This window comes from Tupaia chinensis, unplaced genomic scaffold (assembly GCF_000334495.1).
Source record: "Tupaia chinensis unplaced genomic scaffold, TupChi_1.0 Scaffold000317_1, whole genome shotgun sequence".
Lineage (NCBI taxonomy): Eukaryota > Metazoa > Chordata > Mammalia > Scandentia > Tupaiidae > Tupaia > Tupaia belangeri.
In genome coordinates, this window is record NW_006159810.1 from 1,427,589 (window position 1) to 1,443,200 (window position 15,612).

Genomic DNA, 15,612 nt, shown 5'->3' on the forward strand with positions numbered 1-15,612 from the left:
CTCTGTCTCTCTCTGGTCAAAATTTAAAAATCAATAAGTACAATTTTAAAAATTATATTGGCTGTTCAACAGAGAAAGGATTGGGACAAAAGGTGGTAAGCATGGAAAGGATTGGTGCAGAAGGTGGTAAAATGGGAGGTCACTGTTTTAACAATCCAGACCAGAAATGTGATTCGGATCAACTAAAAGTAAAGAAAAACTGTGGATTTGGAAATAAAACCACCAGGCATTTCTAATAGATTAGCTTCATCCTTTATTCAGTCAGCAGACACTCTTATTGAATAGCAGTGAGTAAAACAGACATGAATCCTTGTCCTTGTGGACTTTGTATTCCAGTAGATGAATGAAAATGTAACTAGAACTAGAACCTTGAAAAAGTAGTAGCATTTAAACAGATGGAAGCAGAAGTGGTTCCAGGTGTGAGATACGACTCAGGCCAAGTAGAGAAGATGCCTGCATCTAGAAAGTGCCATGGACAAGCCAGCTGTAGTAGTGCAGCAGCAGCACAGTGCTCCGTCATGCTCAAGCCACGTGGAAGACCAAGGTTTGGTTCCCAGATTGACCTGTTCATACTGGGCACACATGTGCATGCCTACGATCCTGGTTGTCTGGGAAGGCTGGAGGGAAGAATATGGCATGAGATCTCACTGAACTTTCTTCTCTTTCTTTCCGTCTGTCTCTGTGTGTCTTTCTTGTTCTCTCATGAAAGAAAGGAATTTAAAAAGTAACAGGAGCAGTATTGGCAAGCCCAGAAGTCCATGGAATAAACAAAGGAAATTAGTTGGGATTTTTTTTTCATAAAGGCAGAAAAAAGTAATTGCTTTTTAAGCAAAGACCCAACATGGTCAAAGACTAAGAAAAATAGAAAAGAAAATTTTGCAAGAGAAATTACTACAAAGGAAGAATTGACATGACCTAGTCATTGGATGTCAAGATCAAAGAGGATGACACAATCATCTTTAAATTAATGGTCATTTTTATTACATTAAACTGACACCATTTCTGCATTGTTTAAAAAAAAAAAAACTAAGAATTTACTCTAGTTGAGTAGCAAAATCCAGCAAAATCAAGTTTAATATCTAAACTTTTTACACCTGCATACTTTTAGTCTTATAATAATTCTTCATCAATAGACACAAGGCAAGCTTACAATGGCCTTCTCTAATTGATCAGAAAATTTGTTTTCCAGAAGCAGAGTGGTTTTTCTGGGATCATTGAAAAGATAAATGGCAAAATAAGGAATATACAGTTTGATGTGGCCTGCTAATACATAATTGGCTTGTTTTTTGTGACTTTACCCAATAATCACTGTTATCAAAGTAGGAGATCCAACCCACAGTGCAAGCATTTGCAGTTTTGCCTCGAAATTCCAGTTTTACGTTATAATTGTGGCTCAGACAAGACCAATTTTCTGTTCTGAGATATGATCTTTTTTGCCCAGGACCCCAGCGAGATTAATGCAGTGGACACATGTACCTCAGTGACTAGCATTTAAGGTAACCCCATCCAGTTTACAAACAGTTCTCTTTTCCCTGGGACTGGTTCCAAGGGCTTCTGGGAAGGAATCTTTGGCACATACTGACATGCTCTTGTGTGAGCTCTGACATGAAATTCACATGACTATGAGAAGGCAAATCTCCTTAGGGACTCACCCTGGGTGTATTGGGGTAGGGGGTGGGCACAAAGAGGAAACACAGCAGATGGCCAAGAAGTGAGTTTCTGTGCAAAGGTTCCACTGAAGCAGGTCTGAGCACCCCCAGGATCTCTATGACTTCACTTGGGATTTCACTCACTGCCCCCATCAATTGTCCACTCAGAAAGGAATGAAAGAAGCTTTCATCTTATTCTCTCCAAATGTTCTGGGAACACACTTTTCTAGAACTTAGAAATAAGTCCTCACCTGAGGGTGACGGCAGGACTCCGCATCCCTTCTGACTCTCTGTTCTGGCATTTGCCAAATGTCTTCCTGCTCCCTCCAGACCTAAGACTGATCTTTGAGCTGCTTTAATTTTGACATGGCCCCTTTTGCATTTAAATTTTGCACTTTTGGGAAAAACTCAAAGGGAACAAGGGAGCAGGGAAATATGAAAATGAACCTAAGCAATGAAAGGGAGAGAAAATTTACAAAGGAAATCATAAGCCTGAGCATTGAAAACATTCAAAAACATTCAGAGAGAATGCAAAAATAAAGCATTTCATTTGAGTCTTAAATAGATGGATGGAAGATTCTTTGAAGGTTATAAGAAAACAGACTACTTTGCAAATAGTTGGAGAAAACTGTACAGAAATAAACCGGGGTTTCCACATACTGACAGAAGAACTACCAGAAGGAAGCACATTTTTTCAGCTGGACATAGACATTACACTTTCCAATGATCTTGGCAATTATTCTTCAAAATGTAATTAGTTTACTCTCTCCAACTTTAGTTTTCCGTACAGGTTTAACAAATATTTGACTGTTAGCCACTCTTCGGTGTTTCTCCCTGTTTTTCCAAAGTACAAGAGTATATAGGCATGATTTCATTTTTTCCCCTGGGAGAATTTAATGAGTTAATCTACCAATTTGCTAATTAAGTTGGGTACAGACAAAACAGATCTTGTTTAAGGTACTTCCTAGACCTTTATTAAACAAACAAAAAACAAATAAATGAAAAGCCTCGCAAAGGGGGGGGGAACCTGATTAGAAAGAAAATATTCCCATGTGACATTTTCCTTGTGCATTTAAATTTTAAACCAACTGATTCATAGAAAATGCCATCACTTGCAGCTATAGTCTCTCAACAGGTTTGATTATTGTATGATACTCATGCAATAGACTTCTAGACATAGCCTCATTTACTCAACCCCAAGAGATTTAGTTGGCTGGCCAGGAGAACCAAAATCTCATAATGTCAAAGTGGCATCAAAGTCCAAACCCAGGGCCAGCCCTGTAGCCTAATGATTAAGGGAGATGGATCCCACATGGTTTGAATCCCACATGGTTTGAATCCCAGCTCCAGCAGCTTGAGAAACATATTAAGTGTGTCCATGTTCAAAATCCCAATAGAATGGAGAAGGGATTACAACTTGACCACATCCCATTGAGGGTGCTTTCTTCCTTTCTCTGTCTCTCTCTGGTGAGTTCATATACCTTCTGTAAATATCAAAAAAAAAAAAAAAAAAAAAAAAAAAAAAAAAAGCTAACCCCAGTTCAAAGACCTTGCTACCTCTTATTCTGAAGAACTAAGAACCTTTCATTTTCCTTCCCTCTAAGGGAGGAGATGCATTTGGGAGCAGAGACATGATCTGTGGAAAGAGGAGAGAACATATTCAGTTATGCCAGCGATTAAATAATTAACCAATTTAAGGAGAGACTACAGTGGCCTCTTCAGCACCCCTAATTTTTTTTTGTAAAAGACAAGAAAACAAATACCCAAAACAAACAAACAAACAAAAAAAAACTCTAAACTCAAAATAGTAAACACAACCTTGAGTATCAGAGTTTAAAAGAATGAAAGGTAAAGAGAGTAACTTTGGTGAGGAGACCATCTCTGATGGGGAGAATGAAACCACAAAACTCTTTAAACACAGTGCTCTGATTCTTAATGTTGACCACCGGTTGTTTAAGCCTGTGATCAAACTAGGCCCCTGCATTCCCAGGAGTTCCTTACTGGCCTGGCGCTGAGAGGCAAGGGATTGTTTGGGAGGGGTGTTTAAGAAAAGAGCAGAAGTTCTAACGTCAGTTCTGTCTCCAGCCTGAATGAAACTCAACTCTGCTTCATTCAGGTACATCAGGGTTAAAAAACACAAACAAGTATGCTTTTTGGATACAGCTGGAAGCCATTAACAACTCTAAGACCATCTCAGTAACCCAGTGAGAGTGGGTGGCCTGGCAGAGTCCCTGGATCCGTGTGTAATCACAGACTCAGCACTGGGCGGGGCTTTATTTCCATCCCCACTCAGAGTAGACATCCCTGCTTCAGCTGCTCAGTCTCTGCTCACATACTTCCACCAACCGTCCAGTCACTGCTTCATAGGACAGTCCATTCCTTTCAGGGCCACGTCAATTCCTAGAAAGCTCATTTAGGCAAAATTTACCACTGGAGAAACTCTACCCTTTAAGGTCTAGCTCAGCTCTCTGTACCATAGCTCATAGCTTGACCTGTGAGGACAACTATCACTTTGCCTCCAAGGTCTTGCCTTCTTATGGCCAAATGACCCATTTCTGTCAACCATCCCTCCTCTTGGGTCTCTCCCGAGCTTCCCTGCTCTTTGTACAGTGCTGTTTCAGATTCTTTTCAGAAGAATGAGTCCTATAACTGAATACATTTCCAGATTGGAGGGTACCAGCAAAGTGTCATGTAGGGGACCTTTCTCTTCAGAAACTGAGAGAATATCTTCAGTGGGAAGATGCAGCCCTGTTCTCTTCTAGATAAATACTGTCACTAGAGCAAACCCTTCCCAACTTCCGGCAAGCTTTCAACCTCAGAAGACTTGCCTACTGAACAGTCCTAGCCTGGCAATAACAGTAACAATGCTAAAAAGTGGAGAAGAAAGAATGAGTTTCCCCTGGGTGCTCCACAAGGAGGTTTCCAAGCTTTGCACCAAGTATTGAGGCAAATGAGAAATGATCACTCCCACCATATCCAGTACCCAGGCTGGGGGATCCTTTAAGACCAAGGTGAAAGATCACTTTCATTCGATATCTCTGTCCAAAGTCTTCCATTGCACAAAACACTAGCACTCAAGCCTCCTTAGCGTGACCTAGTCCTAAAACTCCACTATCTTCAGCCCAGCAAGCTGACCTTGTCCTCATTCCCAACTCCGAGGCCTAGGCTCCCTTGTTTATCCTTCCTAGAATACTTTTTCTTCCTCCTGTCAGGATGTCTGAGAGTTTTCCCTTTTCCTGGGCTAGTTACAAAGCCTCTAAAAGCCCCTTACTTCCCGGCCACTATCTGAAGATTCTGTGTCTGACCACTTCTTCTCCCGGAGTTCTTAGCCTCATTCATTGACCACCCAAGGCAGCAGTCATCAGGCTTCTGTCTTTGCTCTCAGCAGGTTAAATGCAACACACGGTCGGTCGGTAGTTGTTCCTTTGACCTAAGGAATGTCCTAATTTCATCCTTCCTTCATTAGATGAAAGGGATACAAGGTTAGCTCAGGCTTTTAGGGATTAACTACGTGAACAGTTGCGACCTAAGTCACCCCCACATATAAGCCAACACCACTTGGTACAATTTTGACCTTCGTTTGTATTCCCAGCTGCGCCTCAGATCAACTGTGATGTGAAGGCTGGAAAGATCATCGATCCTGAGTTCATTGTGAAATGCCCTGCAGGATGCCAGGACTCCAAATACCATGTGTACGGTACGGACGTGTATGCGTCCTACTCCAGCGTGTGTGGTGCTGCAGTACACAGGTGGGTAGCTCTGAGCTACGTGAGTAACGAGCAGTCAGGGTGTGGGACTGCCGTAGTTAGCAAGCAAAACTATGGAAACGCAACTGACCATCCTGCATTTTATCCTGCTGTTGGCAGTCCCATTTGTTAGAAGAGACACTGAGGCCCAGGGAAGTTAATTTAGTTGCTACTTAGATGCATATTCAGGATTAAAACTCCTGTTCCTTGACTTCTAGCCCAGAAAGCAGATGATATATCTATGTAAGAACTTTATGTAAGACCTGGGGAGTCCCAGCACTGCCGAGTAAACAATGTAAGGACTCCAGAGTGTAGACTTTACAACAGTCAGAATCAGGAAAGGCTTAACAACAAATACACAAGGAGAAAACAAGAAAGCCATTGAAGGTACGGGGCTCTGCACTGTCAGGGCTTGGCTTGAATGTAAGAACTTGGTGGGGAAAATATGGATGAGGATGTGTGTGGTGGGGGGAACCTTTGAATGTTCATAAAACAAGATTTGGGAGACTTCCAGCAACAGGGCTAACTAAAGGTGCCTAATACACTTTCCTTCCACCAAAACAAAGAGTAAGCCCCTAATAGTCATCTGAAGTGTTGGACAGAGAACTGGAGTGCAGCGGGGATGCATGGAAATGCTGTGGAGCGTGGGGACTCAGGACTACCCTGCAGAACGGAGAGCAAAGCACCTTGCATCTGCTGCCCCATCTCCCCAGTGGAAATTGGCTTGGAGCCAAAAGGGACTTCTTGAGGCAGGAATAGTGTAAGGAAAAGACCTCCATTATCTCCCACTAAAAGCTTGGGCACCAGAAGTCTTCACTGCAGGACAATCCTGCAGCCCTCACAGGCTCCAAGCCCAGTTTGGAGAGCAGCAGTGGGCTCCATGCCACTGCATTGCCCCAGGAGAAGACTTCAGGCATGCTATATTCTCACCTACCTAGGCTGCAGCAGCACAGAACGTTCTCGTGACATCTAGCAGGTAGGTGAGCAGCCTTGCTCACAGCTCCCCACTCTGTGAGCCACCAGACCACCTTCCCTCCCTCCACCATGTCTCACAAGAGCAGTCAGGCAAGTGACCCACCCACAGCCATGTGCTGCCCTGAGCTGCTGTCCACCACCCTTTCTAGTAGAAACAGCCAGGTGAGCAACCTCACTCACAGCTGCCCATTTGAGAGGCCACCGGAGGAATCCTGCTCTCACTGCATCTCATGAGAGCAGCTGGGTGAATGACCCCACCCACATCTGTGTGACACTGGTGGAAAGAGCTGGGCCACCTGTCCCCCACCTGCATGTCACGTTCAGAAGTGCCAGAATGATGCTACCTACCCACGAACACACCCAGCCTTTAGAGATCATGTCCCAGTCTGCAGGCCAGCCTCATAAGCCCCTGTACCCTAGGCCACTGAGGCATTCGCAGGTGGGACTGATGCTGATTACAACCGAAGAAACTACAGAGACTACTCTACTACTACCTGGAAGCAAAGGCAACTCACCCTACCCAAGCAACAGGCCCCACCTACAGGAGAAAGTCTTTCAACACAAAAGCCATCCTATGTAGTAGGTAGAGGCAACTGTTCCATCAGATGCTAAATACTGCAGTGATGTAAGAAGCATGAAAAAGCGAGGTAACCTGACACCCCAAAGGACATGATAATTATCCAGCAACAAACCCCAAAGAGAAGAAAATCTATAAAAAGGCTTTAAAAGGAATTAAAAACGATCATAAGGAAACTCAGCAAAATACAAGAGAATACAGATAGACAATTTAGTAAAATTAGGGAAACAATATGTGATCTGAACGAGATATTAAGGAAAGAGAGCATATAAAAAAGAACCAAACAGAAATCTTGGAGCTGAAGAATGCAATCAAAGAAATTTAAAAATACAGCTGAGAGCAGGCCAGCCAAGGCACCTGGATCCCACATAGCTGACTATGTGGTTCAAGTCCCAGAACCAGCAGCTTAAAACACACACCAGGCACATGGTACATGCATGCCTAAATCCCAAGAAGAGGCTGGAGAAGGGGTTACAGCATGGCCATCTCCCCAAGGGGGTGCTATCTCTCCCCGTCCAGTGAGCGCAGGTGCCCTATAGTAAATTATTTTTAAAAAATAAATTTAAAAAAACTGAGGGGCCAGCAGGTGGTGTGGTGGTTAAGGGCTCTGGACTCCCACATGGCAGATCGTGTTCGATTCTTGAACCTGGAGGCTTGCTTTCTCACTTTCCCTCTGTGTGTGTGTGTGTGTGTCTGGTCAAATTAAAATAAATGAATAAATGATTCTTTAAAATTAAAAAAAAATTGAGAGCTTTAACAGATTTGATCAAGTAAAGAACTTCTGGACTTGAAGACAGGTCTGTTGAAATAGCCTAGTCAGACAAAAACAAAAAGAATGAAGAAAGTTTATGTACCTATGATGTACCATTAAGCAAATTTATAATAAATGAAGTTCCATAAGGAGAAGAGAAGGAAAAACCAGCTCTTAAATCCTGAACTTTTTTTTTTTTTTTAAAGATATTTTTGCTATAGGGTGCGTGTGCTCACCAGAGAGACAAAAAGCAAGAAATCACTCCCTGGAGGGGTGGCCATACTACAACCCCTTCTCCTCCATTCTCCTCTCAGAATCTTGGGCGCATATGCACTCACACCTAGTGTGAGCTTTACGCTGTTGAGTCTGGGACTTGAACCATGGTCAACTACATGGGAGTCCAGCAGCATAACCATTACACCATCTGCTGGTCCCCCTGAATCTTTTAACAACTGGTCTTCACAAGCTGGTATAAGTGGCACCCACATTACCACTGACAGGCTTTCTTTCACGGAGGCATAAGATATTGTCCTTTCCATTAAAAAAATCTTCCATTTAGTTGAGAGACAAAATTAACTCCAGAGATTTTTAGGAAGTATTGGGTCACTGGAAAAGTCATGACACATCTTTTGAATGGAAAAGTACTATAAGACAGAACAAAAATCAGTTCAAGTTGTGAAAACAAGGTTCTAAGTGGGATAAAGAGTAGCAAAATCATGTCTGAAGCTGTGTGGAAAGGTGGTGTTGGAAACGCAGCTACACCTTGAACACTGTGCAGGCCTGGTCAGGCAGAAGTGGAAACTAGGTGTCCCAGAGTAAGCCAGCAGCATAATGAGAACCACAGACGTGGGAATGATGTGACTTTTCAGGCGAGCTGAGACATACCTGGCCACAGTTGGAAGCAGTAAAGTAACCAATTATTGGAGAGAAGAAAGGAGAGTAAAGACGTGAGAGAGTGAGGAAGAGTTGACATTGGGAGGTACCTGTGACCACAGGAACCAACCTAGGTTTTAGGTCAGTTAGACCTGGGTTCAAGTCCCTCTTGCAATTTACAAAATAGTTACGAAATCTTAAGCAAGTCAATCTCCCGTGGCCTCTTTCTGTGGAATGGGAACAGCAACCTTCTCTCCACAACATAACTCACAGGTTTGCTAGCAGGATCCAGTGAGATATCATATGTGAGAATTTCAAAACAATTCAGTGTTTTACATATCCAGTATGATTACCACCTTCCTCCCTTCTGGACCATTGGGAAGTTGAGTGCTGAAAGTTGCTGACTCACCACAAAGGCAGGAGAGGAAGAAATGGCAATTCTCATTATTGCAGGAAAGCAAAGGTGTTGATGGAAACACGTCAATGTATGTTTTTAGCTTGTGTCATAAATTACAGATACCCACGTTAGGCTCTGGGGCAAAGAAATGACCATGGGAAAGTGCAACTCAGGACAGAAGTAGAGCTCTTCTTCAACACAGAAGGAAAGATGCACGTGTCAGACACCATCACATTTGGATCTAAAATCTTGCAAAAGCCCAGGAATTAAAGAAACAATTGCCTATCATGTAGAGGCTCTTTTTAAAGAATTTAGCTGTACACCTTCCCTCCCCAGCCCAAAATGGAATCATTTACTTTTAATAATTTCGTAACACCCTTAAAATAACTGGATTCATCCTGTGATGTCACAAAACCAAATCAGAAATTGTCAGGAAGGAGGCGTTACTGAAGAAACTCAGTGGAAATAATGATAATTAGGGGAAAAAATTCTGAGGCATGCTGGCAAAGAAATTCCCTTACTGGCAAAACAATCAGGTCCTGGAAGGTCAGATGCCCAGTGAGTGATAGAGACACCGTTCTTGGGGGCTGCAGGTCAAAGCCAACATTTCCTTAATCTTGCTTTCTCATGTATGTCTGACTAAAAATGGAGGCTGGTTTTATGGCCTGTGGATCACATCGAACAATATCCTGCTCTTTTCTTTAAAATTGTTTCTCTTCCTAGTGGTGTGATCAGTAATTCCGGAGGTAAAATACTGGTTCGGAAAGTTGCTGGACAGTCTGGCTATAAAGGGAGTTACTCCAATGGTGTCCAGTCACTATCGCTCCCACGATGGAGAGAATCTTTCATCGTCTCAGGTATGACCACAGTAGAGGAGCAATGCTGCTAACTAAACACGGGCACAATGGAGGACCCGTGGGATGGAATGTGTTGTTTTCATGTGCTGTCAGTTTTTGTTTATGGCCCATCTCATTTTATACAGGTCTAAAGTATTAGTGCTTCTGATAACTAGGGAAATAATATGATGAGTTATAATACATGATGAATCACTTCCAAGTCAAATCTAGAAATATTAAAAGGCCCCAATTGCTCATTTTAAACACACTGCAGCTATCTGTAAGTCCAGTAGAATTTTTAACTAATTGAATTTAATTATTTGGACTTTTAAAGTAGTCATTTGGTTAAGCCAAAGGGGCTTCCATACCTATTTCAGAATCTTATTCCTTGAGATTTATGGTAAAGGGATAGATAGGGGCATATAGAGGACTAAGGAACAATTTTATATTTTAGTCTTCAATTTGTCAGTTATTTCAGTACTTAGTCAGTTCTCTCTATCTAGCTCCATTTCGTTTTAGTTTTTGCTCTAGGGTGCATGCGCTCTCCTGAAAGGGGTGGGAAGTAAGAAATTACTCTTTGAAGGAGTGGACACACTATAATCCCTTCTCCTCCAGTCTCCTCTCAGGACTTGGGGCACATGCACACACGTGCCTGGAGTGATTTTCAAGACACTGGGTCTGGGATTCCCACTGGAGTGCTGGGATCTAGCACCCTAGCCTCTATACCCCCTGCTGGCCTACTTCATATAATTTCTGTAGATAGTCATTTTTATTCCTTTCCCCGCTACAGAGAGGTAATGTCAATGAACAAATGACAAGCATTTCACAATGAAAACGTAAATGAATATCTCTGTACTACCTTGACATGTACTCATACTTTCATGTTTTGAGAATTTCCCCAACCCAAATTTTTATTTTGAAAAATTTTTAATTTAAAAAAAAAATCATGATGCAATAAATATTTATAGTCCCTCTGCCTAGATTCACCAATTGATACTTTGCCACATTTGCTTGGTCTAGCTACCCATCAGCTACCTATAACTTTACTCTGAACCCTGGGAATATAAGCCACAGGCACCATGACGCTTTATCCCTAAATACTTTAGCACGTATCTTCTAAGAAAAAGCATTTTCCTAAATAACCAATATACCAATACCACACCTAAAAATATCAATAATTAGTTCTTATTCAACTGTACCCAATCATTCCCAATACATCCTTTATCATTTATTTGGGGGTATCCACAATCCAATGAAAGATGACACACTGCATTTAGTCATCACGCTTACTTAGTCTCCTTTAATCTAGAACTATCCCCTGCCACAGTACATTTTTGGCAATGACATCTTTGTTGTCTGGACTCATTGTCCAGCACTGTGTTCCACAATCTGGACCACAGACACAGCCAACTGTTTCCTCATGATTGGATCCACGTGAGATAGTTTAGCAAGGATAGATGGTGCCTAGTACGCCACTGTGTCAAACCTCAAGAGCCACAAAACATCCTTTGTGATGTTAAGTTTGATTATCTGGCTACTTCGTCATCCCTCTCCATGGCAAAGAGATCTTGCCACGATAAGCAATCTGTAGGGAGATATTTGAAAACTACTTGAGCAGCTTGTTCCCCAACAAATTTCATTCTGGTTTTAGCACTCACTGCTGATCCTTGCTGAATCAAATATTAATTACTAGTTATAATTTTCCTAATTATGTAATTCCTTCCATTTATTGGTATTCTTACATAAAGAAAAGTTATTTTCCCCTCTGCACCTATTTTTTAAGGGGACCATGTACTTTTAGTTTTTTAGGGTTTTTGAGAGATGTTTGTTATGGGGCACATGCACTCACTGGAGAGACAGAAAGCAAGAAATCACTCCTCAGGAGGATGGCTATGCTGCAATTCCTTCTCCTCCATTCTCTTCTTGGGTTCTTGGACATGCATGTACACACCCCCTGGTGTGAGTTTCAAGCTTCTGGGTCCAAGACTCGAACCACAGTCCAGCAACATAATCATTATGCCATCTGCTGATCCCACTAGGTTGTTTTTTAAAGTACAGTATGTTATAATTCGCTATCATTATTCTTTTGGGTGCTCAAATTGTCTAAGATTGGCCAGTGGGAGCCCTTCGTTCCTGTCATATCCACACTGGTGTTCAAGCACTACACGATGTTCTAGGTTCACTTTATCTCCTATTTTCTTTAAGGAGATCCCATGAGATCTAGATTTAATTAAACTAGAGTCTAGCAAAACTTCCTGGCCTCCCAACAAGATTAGGTGCCGTGAACTGTCCTGAGAAGGGGCTACTTATAGAAAGTCAATTGAAGCAAGGAAGAGAAATGTCTCATAATAGAGTAGACCTTCCAATTGAGGTGGTTTTGGTATTGTTGGGCATCCCATGCCCCAAATCTCTACTATCTTTCATCACAGTTGTAATAGGACTACAGACAGTAATGTTAGGGTTATTTTTAATTTGGGCAACCTATGTATCTCTCTCGCGCTTTTTTTTTTTTTTTAAGAGTTACTTGTCTAATTTTATTTATTGTTATCTTTAATTTGGCAAGAGAGAGGAAAAAAAAGTGAGAAAGCAAGCCTCCAGGCCCGGGACCCAAACTGCAGTTGACTATATGGGAGTTCAGTGCCTTAACCACCATGCCACCTGCTGCCCCCACCCATGTCTCCTTTTGCCTGCCAAATTCTACATACCTACAGTTCAAATGAAACTTTTTTTTTTTTGTCAGATATTGGGAGAACATCAACCCCAATAACTGTAGGCCCTTCAGAACAAGGGTCATATGGAAACGCTAGAATACAAGTATGTTGGGATAGAAAGAAATATAACTTCCCCATAGGTGTTTACCAAATAGGTCTCAGCTAAATAATAGCATTTCTTTTTTTTTTTTTAATTTTTTTTTTTTTTTGGAGAGATTTTCACTATAGGGCGCGTGCGCTCGCCAGACAGACAGAGAGAGACATTAGAGTCAGAAAGCGAGAAATCACCCCCCAGGGGGGATGGTCACGCCGCAATCCCTTCTCCTCCATTCTCCTCTCGGGATCCTGGGCACGCACGCACACGCGCCCAGCGTGAGTTTTAAGCCACCGGGTCCGGGACGCGAACCGCGGTCGACTACGTGGGAGTCCAGCGACATAGCCTTTACACTAACTGCTGGTTCCCAATAATAGCATTTCAAGCTTAAGTGCTTGGCCTGCAATCTGAGAATTCCAACGGAGGTTTTAAAGAAAAATTCCATGAGAAGAGATTTTTTTTTTAATGAAAAAAAATCAATGTGCTGAAATTATTTCCTATAAATCTCAACTTCTGTCTCCCTCATTTCACCGTGACATTTAACTGAAATATTTTTTGCCAGTAATAATAAACATTTGTGCTCTGCAATGGGTAGGAAGCCTCTTTCCAATGGATGAGTTAGGAGAGTACACCGCAGCCTAATGATATCAGCTGACTTGGAGCCAAGGAACTCTCCCCATTATTCTGAGGTTCACAGCCAGCTAGTTTAACCAGACCATGTCAGAATCCTCCTCTGAAGGCTCAGACGCCCCTGTGGCCTCGCTCTAGTTTTTTATTTCTAATTTTTACAGGTCGTTGAACTCCTTTAATTTCCTTACTTTGTGGCTGAGAGAGGATATGCATTTTTGGTCAGCAAGATCTTTGGAAAGTCAGAGTTGGGGAGGGGGGTGGGAATCAGTGAGGGATCTTTCCTAATTGTGCCCACTTGTTTAATACACATGTGACAAAACTGAGCTCATGTTCCTTTACCTTCTGAATAGAACAGAAGAAATTACAGAATTTTTAGATGCAAGAAGAGTAAGTAGAGATTATGCTTGTAGATCGCTTTCTGTTGATCAAGTGTGGCCCACAGCCACGGGCCCTCTTGGGATCTAAAATAACCTCAATCACTGTCTATTTGGAACGGGCCTGGACATGGGCAGAGGACTTGGGAATGCCCAGTTACTCCCCAGGTGATTTTAATGACGTGACGCAAACATTTTACACCCTCCCCACTTTGAGTGGTACTTATAGGTAATACCCAAATCAAATCTTGCATCTCCATGGAGATATACAGCTCCAAGACATTTAACATTTTCCCCCCACTAGATCCCTATAACTTCGTATAGTAAGTAGGATCACCTCATTACTCATATTTTTGAATAGGAAAAAAATGAGTCTCACAAATTGAGGCAATTGATTAGTGGTAAATTAGAAACTCCCAATCTGCTTAGGCCCTCCATCTGCTTCATGACCCTACAACCCCTGTGCCTACAGGATGTTTGGCAACATGATGCATTAAATTCTGTTCCTCCCTGCTCCCCCCCCACCCCGGGGCTCATCATGCCATACTCCTTACCATCTCCACAAGCCCCACTCTACAAGCCCCACTTCCCCAGTTGAAAGGGAAAATGTTTTCATTATTACCTAGAACTATTGCTAACAGGTGGCACCCCCCATCCTCTGCCAGGGTATGTGAATTTTCAGAAATCTAAGGCATTAAGATACTCCTTTGCTGAATAATATCTATCGATCACCTACTACATGCCAGATACTGCTTTAGGCACTGGGAATTCAACAGATATGAAGTCAGGCAAACCACTATACTCCAGTGGCACTTTGAGTTAAGTTGTGGAACACAGCCAGGAGATCTGTACAGCTGCGGGCCTCACTTCATGGTTGGAAGACTTTGCAAGCAGCAGTCTTCTCAGGCAATGTTCAGTAATACCAGGCTTGCTGCCTGCTAACCCAGCCCCAGTAGCTTATTTTAATACCTCCATTGATTCCCTGATAGACATTACCATCCCTCCTCCTCTGGCATCTAAAGTATTCCTCCCATCTAAAGTGGGCAACAAATGGATAGTTTCTTGGCTGATTAACATTGGCCTACCTTTAAGTTTCCTTACTGCCATGGAATTCAAATGGATCCCACAGGGTCTGTGACAGTGAGAGGGGAGCTGTTACACACAGCCAGCTTATGACCAGACCATTTCATCCTCTAAAAGGAGAGCCAGGCAGGACGCAGCCCGAGAGGTTAAAGAAGCTGGATCCCACATGGCTGACTATAGTTCAAATCCCAGCCCTGGCAGATATAAACACACACCTCACATTGGCCTACCTTTAAGTTTCCTTACTGCCATGGAATTCAAATGGATCCCACAGGGTCTGTGACAGTGAGAGGGGAGCTGTTACACACAGCCAGCTTATGACCAGACCATTTCATCCTCTAAAAGGAGAGCCAGGCAGGACGCAGCCCGAGAGGTTAAAGAAGCTGGATCCCACATGGCTGACTATAGTTCAAATCCCAGCCCTGGCAGATTTAAACACACACCTCCCCCTCCCTCCCCCAACCCCCGTTTTCCAAAAATCCCAGCAGGATGGGGAAGTGGAGAAGGGACTGAGGCATGACCATGCCCATCAGAGGATGCTTTCTCCCTCCTCTCTCTAGTGAGAGCACACATGCTCTGATAACTTAAAATAAGAGCATGTGGGATTGTCTTTGCATTCGTCTAATTAAACATTCAAAACCACATGTATGAAAACCTCAGCTTACACATTTCACCTGCATGGATAAAATAAGGGTTTCTGATGTTAAACAACTGAGTCATGGAGATTTTATTGTTTCCGTTCAAATATTAATAAAATGCAGGAGAACAAAATGTCGCTTGACTTCCTCTTTGTAATCAACAATTCAGTGCAGGAATCAGACGGATTTTATTGAACCCAAGAGAACTTGGAAGGAGAGAATCAACTTCTCAGTACAGAACCATCTAAAACCTCTAGCAATGCATATCTTAATTGTAA

General features: G+C 42.5%; 1 protein-coding gene across 3 annotated transcripts in view; it reads left to right on the forward strand.

The window, feature by feature from the left end:
* The window catches only part of VIT (vitrin), a 132,482-nt gene that overhangs the window by 49,191 nt on the left and 67,679 nt on the right, over positions 1-15,612 (forward strand). For all 3 annotated transcript variants that reach the window (XM_006151330.2, XM_027772992.1, XM_027772993.1), the window contains exons 4-5: positions 5,242-5,398; positions 9,692-9,825. In XM_006151330.2, coding sequence (XP_006151392.1) covers positions 5,242-5,398; positions 9,692-9,825 — 291 coding nt within the window. The remainder of the gene's footprint in view (positions 1-5,241; positions 5,399-9,691; positions 9,826-15,612) is intronic.